General features: G+C 35.2%; 1 protein-coding gene across 4 annotated transcripts in view; it reads right to left on the bottom strand.

The window, feature by feature from the left end:
- AKT3 (AKT serine/threonine kinase 3) overlaps positions 1 to 12,514 on the bottom strand; it is a 326,388-nt gene that overhangs the window by 306,927 nt on the left and 6,947 nt on the right. For 3 of the 4 annotated variants that reach the window (XM_070602171.1, XM_070602173.1, XM_070602172.1), the window contains exon 2: positions 8,403 to 8,559. The exons of the other annotated variant lie outside the window; for it this stretch is intronic. In XM_070602171.1, the coding sequence (XP_070458272.1) occupies positions 8,403 to 8,448 (46 nt within the window). In that variant the 5' untranslated portion in view covers positions 8,449 to 8,559. The remainder of the gene's footprint in view (positions 1 to 8,402; positions 8,560 to 12,514) is intronic. 4 annotated transcript variants of the gene reach the window in all.

The following is a 12,514-nucleotide window of genomic DNA, read 5'->3' as shown; positions in this document are numbered from 1 at the left end:
TTTATAAATGTCTGGTCAAGATGGTTGACGGTGAGTCATATCTTCTGTATCTTTACTGACTTTTTTTCTTTAGTTCTGTCACTTACTGAGAGGGGTAAAATCTCCAACTGTGACTGTAAATTTATGTTTTTTTATTCTGTCTGTTTTGCTTTGTATATTTTGAAGCTCTGTGTTTAGACGCATCCACATTTGTGATTATTCTATCTTCTTGATGAATTACATTGTTTATCCTTAGAAAATGCCCATCATATCTTTGGTAATATTGTCTGTCTTGAAATTCAGTGTGTCTAACATTAATATAACCACTCAAGATTTTTTATGATTAATATTTGCTGCATCTTACATCTTTTTCAAATGTCCTTTTACATTTAGCCTATCTGTGTTTTCTGTGTTTTATATTTAAACTGCCTTTCTTGTAGATAGCATATATTTGGGTCTGTTTTTTTCTTTTTTAATCTCATTTGACAGTCTGTAGCTTTTAACTGAGGGTGTTTAGACCATTCATATTTATTAATGTAATTACTGATATGGTGTGGTTTCCTATTTGTCGCATGTGTTCTTTATTCCTTCTTTCTACATTCTTGCATTTTTTTAGATTTAGTATCTTTTTACTGTTCCATTTTACCTCTGCTACCAGCTTATTATTTATGCCTCTTATTTAAACATTAAAAAAAACCTATAGTTAATATTGTTGTTGATGTGGTTGAATTTAGACACACTATTTTATTTATGTTCTATTTGTTCCATGTAAAAAAAAATTCCTCAGCTTGTAGTTTTTTCCCTTCTATTGGGTTAATTGAATTTTTTAGTATTTCATTTAAATTCCTCCATCAGTATGCATTCTCAGTGGCAGAGATCTCCCAAGGGGCAATAATTGGTTCTTGGGGGAGGGTGTGAAAAAACTTAGATATTACAATCGTTTGTGCCTCTCCAATGGGGCACATTATATAAACAGATACCTGTGATATTAATATTTCATGTGGTAGGCTAAGCCATAATGGAAAAAACTTTGAGAAACACTGCTCGGTCATCATTTTAACTTGCATTAATTATTTAGTGGTTGTTGCAGGGCAGTGGTTTTCAACCAGGGTTATTTTACTCCCCAAGGGACATTCGGCAATGTCTGGAGACAGTTTTGATTGTCATGGCTTGGGGTGGGAATGCTACCAGCATCTAGTGGGTAGAGGCAAGGGATGCTACTAAATACTCTACAATGTACAGGACAGCTGGACCAAACCTGAAGTGAAAATTGCAGGTCAGTATTCTGGCAAGTGCAAAAATGGATCCTCAACAAAATATTAATAAATCAAAACTGGTAAATTAAAGATAATACATCATAAGTAAACGGTATTTATTGCAGCAAAGAAAGAACTATACCATATTAACGTATCAACATAATAAAGGGAAAAATCGAATGGTCATTTCAACAGATGCAGGAAAATCTTTTGAAAAAACTGAACATCCACTCATGATAAAAACTCTCAGCAGATGAAGAATAGAAGGGAACTTTCTTAACAGGATAAAAGGCAGCAATGGAATACCTACAGTTAATATGATAGTAGTAAAAATAAATGCTTTCCCAATAAGATGAGAAATAAGGCCAAAACGTCCACTCTCACCACTTTACTCAACATTGTACTGGAAGTCCTAACCAGTAAAATAAGCCCAGAAAGATTAAAGACATAAAGATTGGCAAGAAAGAAGAAGTGCAGCTCTTTGCAGACGACTTGACCATCTACACAGAAAATCTTCAGAGTAACTAACATTAATCAGAGCATTGAAGGAGGCCGCAGGATACAAAGTCAATACATGAAACTCAGCTGTTGACTGGGAAGGGACTGTGTGTGTGTGTGTGTGTGTGTGTGCGCGTGTGTGTGTGTAACAGCAACTGTATAATTCTGTAACTCTAGAATGCATATGAAAGCTTATCATTTGATGGTTCTCCCCATTCAGTTTACTTGGTTAAAGTTTTCCAAACAAACATATTGTAACTATAGGAAAAACAAACTTCACATAATTGCAAATACATTAAATCTCAGAGTTTCAATGCCATTAGAAAATAAGTTTAATTTTTCCATGTTTATTCTCCACTTGTAACGTCAACAGTCAGAGTGCGCTTCTCTGATCTATCATGTGGTTTACAGCCACAACCACAGCTCTTCACTCTATGGAAAATGCTTGCTGCTGAGTAGTAAACAGGAAATCATACTGTCATTTTCTGTTTCCTTAATCACCTTATAATTTATTTCAAAAGTCAGTTTGTGAATAAAACATGAACAAAAGGTACACAAGTGCATACAGAGTAAAGGAGAAGGAAAGGTCCCTGGACTCAGATGAGCACCAAAAAATTGTATATTTTGTTTTCTATAACAATTTATAATTGACTAGGTCACAAGAATCACGCATTAAAGCATAACCCAGCTTACAATCTTTATTGTACTAAAGTATATTTTGCATGGCAGGGTTAAGTTATTTTGTGAGAAAACTCATAGACTTAGAAAGTATTAGCTAGGAATTACCAAATGCTAACATTCTAGTTCATCTAAACAAACCATCTCATAGAATGCAAAACAAGTATCACCCAAAGGACACAGTTTATGGATACCCCTGAATTGGAAACTCTAAGCACAAGGCAAACTAAGGCAAAAAGTTCTTTGAAAGCACAAACTGGTTACTCATAAAGAACACAATATGGAAGTTTGATGTGTTAGATATTAATACAACAAAAAGTATAAGAAATTAACACACGCGTGCAGCATTTTCATCAATCAAAATGTTTTTAATGCTATAATCACCTCTTAGATTTGTACCAACTTCAAAACAGTTAGATTACGAGTTGGCTAGAAAAAGATTACAGACTCTAACTTTATCAAGGAATTGGTTCTCCATATTTCTAAGAGACTACTTAGGATTTGAAGAAATAATACCATAAAGCAAATGGAATTTTGCAAATTACAATAAGCCCTTGATTAATATTATTTCAACCAACTTAATTCTATAATTTAGACCTTTTAAGCTGGTTAAATTTCCCACTGTATTAATGCAGTAAGTTTCTTCAGAGCAAATTATCCCACGAGCTGTAACAGAACAAACTAAGAAAGCAAAACTTCTGACATCTCGTTCAGAGATTACGCATCCCCTAAGGTGTACCCACAGGCTGGTCTTTGAAGGAGACAATCCAACAACTGTCCAGTTAACAAGCAGATGCCTCCTCGCTGAAGTGCAGCCAAACTGGGATGTGCTCTCCAAGAACCATCAAGGAGGAAAATGCAGACAACACTTCACACCAATTTTGCTACGTGGTATTTCTCTTATTGCCATTTCTAACACCAACAATACTATGTTAATGTGTTATCTCAATTAATACTCACCATTTTGCAATTGCTCCAGAAAAGTACAGGAGAGGTTTCACTACTGATATATCTCTAACAACCAAAGTTAAGAAACACTTATCCTACACAATCATTAATTATCTTTAAGTCTATTTTTTCGTTTCCCAGGGAGCTATTCACTTAAGAGCAACTTACATTAAAAGTACAAATAAAATGAGATTATATCATTTTTGGGGGGGGGGAGATTGGCCCTGAACTAACATCTGTTACGAATCCTCCTCTTTTTGCTGAGGAAGACTGTCACTGAGCTAACATCTGTGCCCATCTTCCTCTGTTTTATATGTGGGATGCCTGCCACAGCATGGCTTGACGAGTAGTATGTAGGCCTGCGCCTGAGATCCAAACTGGCGAACTCAACCACTACACTACCAGGCCGGCCCAAGATTCTATCTTGATAGGAGCTAACAAGAACTGATTCATAAATACAGGTTTGAGAAAAAGAACTGATACTGAAAGGAAGGACTCTATTATAACTTTTTTATATCAATACCTTTTATTAATAGTTTACTAGTTTAAAAACACTCCTCTAGGGGGCCAGCCCCGTGGCCGACTAGTTAAGTTCACACACTCCACTGCGGCAGCCCAGGGTTTTGCCGGTTCAAACCCTGGGCATGGACAAAGCATTGCTCATCAAGCCATGCTGAGGCAGCATCCCACATGCCACAACTAGAAAGACCCACAACTAAGAATATACACAACTATGTACCAGGGGGCTTTGGGGAGAAAAAGGAAAAAAATAAAATCTTTAAAAAACAAAACCACTCCTCTATACACATTACCTTGTAATGATTACAAACACACTATGAGGTAAAGAAGGCAGATATAATCATATTTATTTTCAAACGAGTACATCAAAATTTAGGTGATAATAATCTGCCCAGGGTAAACAGACAGTAAATAATAATGCTCTTTTAGAATTCTTTGAACCAAAATACAGCCAAACAACAACAGACTACCTAATGAAATCTACTTGACTAAAACACAAAATTATTATTAAAATAATACTGAAAATCTCTAAAGGAATAAATTAAGAATGTTGGAGGAAAAAAATGCCCATTTGGTTTCCCCTAATATTTCAACTAAGGCTTTCAAGAGCCCAGTTAAACACTACCATCACAAACCCTCATTCAGGGAATCTAACTTGTCCTAAGAATAAGAAAAATACATAAATTGTCAAAATAGATGAAAGACACTACCAGGAACACCAGTCTTTCATTCACAAATATACACAAACAGGGATTGCCAGACACCTGAAGAAAACTACCACCACCAAAATAGAATCAAAATAAACAAACTGAAAGAGTTATTCAAAGAGGAGACAAAGCTTAAAAATAAAATCTATTCAGTTACCTAAGATTAGAGATTGTATTATACCTGTAAAATAAGAGCAGGTGGCTATGAACTAGAAAGAATTTCCAGAAATATAAAGTAATAGCTGAAATAAATAATTCAATAAAGGGCTGGAGAAAGAGTCAAGGAAATCTTGCAGAACAGAGAGAAAAACAAAGACATGGAAAAGGACAGAAAAATTTTAAAAGAGAGCACTGATACAGAAGCTCTAAGAAAAAAAAATAGAAGGATACAGAAAACATAAAAGGAAAGAAATAATGAAAGAAATACAGAAGACTTCCCAGAACTGAAGAAAGACAGAAGGGTGCAGATTCAAAGGGCCCACCAAACGCTTTGCGGGATGAATGAAAAAGGACCCTCACTCATCCTCCTGAAATTTCGTCATGCCAAGAGCAAAGACGCATCAGCACAGAACGCTTCCAGAGAACAAAAACAGACAAGCTACAAAGAAATTATTCATATTAGCACCACACCTCTTATCAGTAACACCGGGTACTCAAGGAAACGGAACGCAACCTTCAAAATGGTAAAGGAAAACGATTTTAAACCTGAATTCTATACCCAGCCAAGGTGTGCACCTAGTGCGAAGGTGAAAAGGACATTTTCAAACATTGTGCTGACAAGCACACACACACATTCTTTCTGAAAAATTACTTCAGGAAATGCTCTAGAAAACTGTAAAATCTAAAGTAAAAAGAACAAAGACATGAGATCTAAGACAGCACAGAACTTGTCCAAGAATGCAATTAAATAACATGATATTAGCTGAGCATCACACCCAGAAAAAAGTCAGTTCATATTAGAATTTCAACAAATAGTATGATTAAAAAGCTGGATAACCAGTGATATGAAGAAGGCATACACTCTTCTACCAAGAGGAGGAAAACATGGCAATTAGAAAATCTAGGGAAAACAGTTACAGCCCAAACTAGAAGCCATACTAAAGCAAGGTATGATCTTGAGTACCAGTACAGTATAAAAACCCATTTGTTCTCTATGGATCCCATCATACGACTTCGTTCAGCAGTGAGTATTATTTACATACTCATCATACTGATTACTGCAGAATCAACAAATGTAACTATTACAACCCTTGACAATACAAAATAAACGTTACAGCTGACATAAATGGGGAAGGGAATGTGAGAAATTCAAGGTCAAGATTGTGAGGGGTACTAATTTTTCTCAACTTAGAAAGTGGCGAGTTTAGAGAAGATGTTTAATGCTTTCTAGAGTTAATGGTACAAGACTAAGAAGTTTAACCAGAAAGACCAAAAAAAAAAAGGGAAGAAAGAGAATAGGTATTAAAAGTCAAAATCCTCACTTTTTACGAAGGGGATATACTAGATTACTTAAGAATAGTGAAAAATAAAGTTTAGCATATTACATACAAAATTGGGATAAAAATCAGAATTAAAAATAGAAAAGGTCTAAAATGGTTACCTCTGAGGAGAGAAATTAGTTGGAAAAGGTAGGAGGTAGAAAGATTTTTACTTCTCTATTTATGCCTTTGTGTACTATTCAAATTCTTATGTTTATATGGCTATTACTTCCCAAAATAAATATACACACGTACACAGAGACACATACACATTTCATTAGAGTCCCCCTTCCTCACCAATGCAAGAAAACACTTGAGAAATTCTTCTTCATTTCTTCTTTTTTCTAAATCCCATGCACTATATACCAACCTTCTATTATGGTATTTCAGACGAGACACAATTGATTCAATAGACTCAAGAACCACCCTACATCCTTGATAAACAGTGGTGATGGCAACAGTGTACGTTTGTGTTAGAATGGTCAAAACACATCCACACACATTATCTTATTTAATTCTCACAATAATCTTGTGAGAGCAGATTTTAGAGATTAATCAAGTAAAACTCCCAAAGGTTTTAGTGATTTCCCACCCCAAAAAAACAAAGTAGGAAAAATAATATAAATATACTAGACAAATTAAAAAATGTATTTAAAAATACCTTCATGTAACACTGAAAGCTGAAAATGCTCTCCAAATTTATAATATACAATGAAATAATAAATATCTGTCATAAGTAATGAAAGAAATTTAACTTAACAATACAAATAGTCACCACTTTGGAAAACAGTTTGGCAGTTTTTATAAAGTTAAACAAACACTTACCATATGACCCAGCAATCCCACTCCCAGGTTATTGCCCAAGAAAAATGAAACACACCACAAAGACACGCACTCAAATGCTGACAGCAGCTGTATTCACAACAGCCAAACACTAGAAACAACCCAAATGCCCATCAATTGGTAAACAGATAAACCGTGGTAATGTCCAGACAGCGGAATACTGCTCAACAACAAATAGGAACAAACACGATACACACAACAACGCAGATGAACCTCTATAGTACCATGCTATGTGAAAGTAACCAGGCGCAGAGGACTATGTATTTATGATTCTACTTATACGAAATTCTAGAAAAGCAAAATTATAGTAACAGCAGATTAGTGGTTGCCAGGGCTGAGGGAAGAAGACCGATGTATGGGGGAATGAGGGAACTTTTAGGAGTGACAGAAATGTTCTATGTCATGATTGCAGTGTGTGTTGCACTACTGTATAAATTTAGCAAAATTCATCAAAGTGTACACTTAACACTGAATTTTACTGTATGTAACCTACGACTCAAAAAGGCTGATTTTTAAAGACTCAATAATACATATGCACATTTAACTACTGACAACAGCTTTTCAGCACAGGTATTAACTACAGACCTTCAAAGAATATTAAAATCACTATTTAAGAGGTAACTTTTAACCGGAAAATAGATATACAGGAACTTAAAAGTCCTAAGAATGGAACAGTCCTCATCCTACTCCACTTGGCCATGTGGATAAACAGCAGTTGCCTGGCAACCAGTCTAAACTCTAGATTTCTAATAAACACATTGACCACAAGCAGGTGAACTCAAAGAGGAGAAACTAAGCTTTACACTGAAGAGTTCTTCCTTTAATACTAAAAAGGAATAATAAATAATATTTATTTAGATAGATAGTACTTGTTAAGATTAATTATTTATCTAAAGCAGGAGTGAACAAGAAATACTAAAAGTAGATCATGAAAAATAAAAAATTAAATTAAACATAAACACACACAAAAGAAAAGCCTCTCCTCATCTGGTCTTTTACTTGAGGACCTCACTTCCCTAACTTAGGGGACTGTCGAATCCATGAGCTTGTGGGTGAGCCCGTCCCTGTCACCACTCAAACAGGCTTAACATAATTGAATACTTCTATTTACACATCTATATATCTTTAAACGCATCCAAGTTAGACACTTTTCTAGATATTAAATCATTCTAAAGACATCTTTCTGGATTGTAGAATCTGTGGAAAACACAAAAAATCACAACACAAACTTTCTGTAACATGCATGCACACAACACACCAGAAAGCCAAACTTTTACAACTTTGATTATAAACAATCAAAATCAAGAATTATAAAGAATCACTAAATAACAAGCAAATTTCTAACGCATATGTTAAATATCCTTTCTCTCTTACTGGACATAGTATGTCACAGTTCACTTTGTTAACAGCATCAGAAAAAATATCCCCTTCCAGGCCACCACTAACTGTCAGCACACTTACCCAGCACGTTACTCTCAGCTTTGTGGGACACTTACCCCTCTTCTGAACCCAACCTTCTTTCACAATGGTAACATCGCTCATGATGGCTCCCCTCTGAGCCCCAACTTGGAGAACTGGTGCTTTGTGATAGCAGCTTTGGGGTTTGGATTCTCTGCTGCTGCTGCCCTTCCCACTCTCTAGTGATGACTCAGCCTGGAAGGAAGTATTGAAGAAAGAATTTCTTTTTTTTCCATTCTTGCAACTCACATAGCAATAACAAACAACTAATTCTTTGTAAATGTCTTCAACTGGCCTGACCTCACATAAAAGTCTTGCTCTTCAAACTGGAGAACTTATTTATTAAATACTTCTATAATGAATGCACTCCCCTGGTCTTGTGACGGATTTCAAATGATAGTGAAACTTTTAACCTAAGAGGCTTCAACAAAAAATGTCTTAAGAAAACCACTGTCACATCTACACAAATAACACAGAAAAACGGGTGATGTGTGCTTGAGGTGAGAAGGGAAGAAAATGAAAGTTAAGTGAACTAAAAGTAAATCTTCATGTATGCCTAGTTTCAAAATCCCTGTAAATTCAGAAACAGTTATGGCAAAGCGACTGTGAATGCTTTTAATGGCTGTATTGATGTAAAATACAATGAATTAAGAAACCAACATTTATGTACACTTACTCTGCCTTGTTCCAAGAAATATTTTAGGTAGATTACGAAAAATAAAATATTATAAATAACATAAAATCAATTATTTTTTATAGTAGACAAAATGAAATAAAGGGAATATGAAAGCGGAAAAAAGTATGGAGTATTCCAGATGTGTCAAGAATATCATAGCTGCTTATATCTATTATTCTCAGGTAATATTCACAACAACCCTATAAGAGTATGTATTATTAAGTCCATTTCCTGCATGGGGAAACTGAGGCTCACAGAGAGTAAGCAGACTGCCCGACTTCAACACAGCTCATGAATGATGGAGCCAAGAGCTAAAGCCAGGCTGTCAACTGCAGAGCCTGCATTCTTAACTCCAAACTACACTGTCTTAAAAATAAAAAGAAGGTGCACCTACAACATGACTGACAAACATTAATGTACAATTGAAATTTCACAAGATTGTAACCTATCAACAACTCAATAAAAAAAAAAAGTTTAAAAAATAAATAAATAAATAAATAAAAATAAAAAGAAGCCAGAGTAACAGTCTAAGTATTTGTGAAACACAGGCCACAAATTTAGCATGATGCTTTCAGGAAGCAATGCAAATAAAAAAACACAATCACTTTCAGTATTTACACTATCCATAAATATTTTTTAAAAGAAAAAAAAAAAGAAGTGCTCAAAAGAATACAATTCTTCCTGGGACAAAACTCTAAATTTATCCCATGGGTCTTCATAAAATACCTCGTAGTGTAACAAACCAAGTCCCCAAAATATCCTCACATATATACAGCAATGAGTTTTCCAGGGCTATTTCTTATTGTCCCTCTCAACTGAAAAAGGAAAATGCCAAGATAAAATTGAGTTAAAGCATTTCCACAGAAAAGGATCCAAAAAATGTGGTCCAGGTACCCCAGCATTATGCGGTCCAAGAACACAGGCATAAATTTTAGATGACCAGGAAAATAGATGGAAGGACTATATAACTATACTGTTTTCTCAAACTGGGTTTTCGTAAATAGCACACAGCAGTAAATCCAAGGCAGACTGTCCAGCTAGCACTGAACTGAATTGCAGCTCTTTTTCCCACGCAAATAAAGTACAGAACCTCATCACTCAGCAGCCAGGAATCAAGACTAACATGCTCTCAGGAAAGCCTGACAGCATCTGTGTGGCTGAACAGAAGACCGCCCCACTCACGTGGCACGGGGCTGAGGGCAGCAGCTCCAGGCAGGGCCGAAGCTGTCCTCAGAATCATCGTCTGCTACTGCAGAGTCAAAAGGGGTATTAGAATCCGGGTGTATCATCCCAAAATATGTTAGACAAAAATACTAAGAGAAAGTCCAGAAAAAGTGAAGAAAAAGAAAGATGAAAAAAGAAAAGAACTTCTTTGGCTAAATAAGTTTGGGAAATTATACAAACCATGCCTTTCTCTTGAAATGTCACTATTAACACACTGAAGGTACAAAATATGTATAATCTTATTTATCTCAGCAAATCGTAAACTTATTTGAACACACGTGGCCCTTTTTTTCTTTAGGAACATGTATTGATAGCCAGAGGAACACACTTTGAGAAATGACCCTAGGAAATGCCACAGAATCCAAAACAAGACCCATCTCACCATTAAAAATAGGGGAAAAAAGAAAAATCTTGAGAAAAGAATCCAAACATCACTTTAATTTGATTTATATAACTTTCTGAAGAACTCAACATGGTCAACTGGCTACACAATATAGAACTAGATAAGTGAAAGGCTTAACTCTTTATACCACATAAAGAATTATAAGGAAGTTAAACATCAGGAACACTAGTGCAAAACGATGTCTTCAGAAGAACTGGCTGTAGACCTGCTCTTCGGTCATACTCGCAGCAAGGGGCTTCACAGCTCCTAGAGCCATTCTTGCTTTCTGACTATGAAATTATATAATCGGGGTAAAGGAAAATTCATATCTTGGTATTTTGGGGATTAGAAATGGAAGAGATCAGGGATCAATACTTAGTAATAACCAAAAAAGAATACATATCCAATAAACATATATAAAACATATACTCTATTAAAATAACTTGCATTACAATATCCTTATAAAGAACACTAGAAAAACAAAAATATTTTCAAAATTGATTCTATTTTTTTAAGTGAACATTTCATTTTTAGAATCTTAAACCTGAAGGGACCTTCATTTTACAGTTGAGGAAAAAGAGGTCAAAGCAGATGAAGTGACTTGCCAAGGCTCACGAAGCTACTTGACAAGAGGACCAAGGCAAGAGAAGCAGGCACATGCTCTTTCCTCCAGCACTGCCTCTTCAGCACAAAACAATATACTGAAATATCCAGATCAACTCAAAATCAATGAATCTTGTTTTATAATGAAACTTTCAAAAAACTAGTTTTTTAGATAAAAATGTTTATTAGTGCTTATATATTTAGGGTAAACTGTTAAAATGTATGTTAAATGGAGAGAACAAAATTTAGAATCTTCATCAGGGCCAGTGAACCCATGCGTTACAGAGATGGCTTCATCCATTTGCATCTTAAAATGTTACCAAATCCTACCCACAATCCTAATTTTCAGCTTTAAAATTGCTCCTGGGTCTATTGGCTAAAATGATACATTCTTTGAACATAAAAGATGTGCAAATGCATACTACTCTAGAATTATGCTCAATAGGCTAGAAGTAAATGTTGTCTTCTGTATATAAGAACAATGCTCTTGACTCTCAAGCGGTCTTCAATTTCCCACTGCGGCAGTGCTCTTGCACCAGCCATCAGCTCTCTCCCACTCAGCCTTCCATGTTACTAAAGACACATCTGCAAAACGACAAGCTGGACTTCACCTCTGTAATCTGCTTCCCTAAAGTAGGCTGAACTTCACCCCCTCTACGGTCTAACTTCCCCAGAAATGCCTTCTATTCAATGAGCTATAACAGACAAAATCTGGTTTAATTTTCTTTTGAGCCTATCACATTAAACATTTCATTGTTGGATAATCTAATTTTTCCCATTCTTATAAAAAACTTCACACAAAATTCTTGGCAGATTCAACTTAGAAGTTACAGGAAGCAGTTACACTAAAGGTACTTTCATTCAGAACTATTTGAGAATTTGATGATGATAATAATTGCATTGGAATGTCATTTTACAACTTACAAACATTTTCACATCTTTTACCTCATTCAATAGCATATTCAGTAAAGCACACTGACAGTGCCTGGCACATAAGAGATGCTCAACAAATATGGAACAATGAATGTGTGGGTGAATGAAAGAACAAAGATGAAGCATGAAATAACTAATAAAGAACAGACTAAGCAAACTAATATTGTAAGTCAATAGAGAGATGCTGTCATCTTAAAAACAACTTGAACTTAAACATTATGAAAGCACCTACACATGAGTAATTAAAATTATAATAAATATTCTTCCCTATTCATTAACGTATGTTTCCTATGGACTGCCATTAATAAGAAGGACTCACGCATTAAGATTAT

The sequence above is a fragment of the Equus przewalskii genome, chromosome 31 (assembly GCF_037783145.1).
Source record: "Equus przewalskii isolate Varuska chromosome 31, EquPr2, whole genome shotgun sequence".
NCBI lineage: Eukaryota > Metazoa > Chordata > Mammalia > Perissodactyla > Equidae > Equus > Equus przewalskii.
The sequence above is the reverse complement of the archived record's forward strand: the minus strand, read 5'-3'. Positions and strand labels throughout refer to the sequence as shown.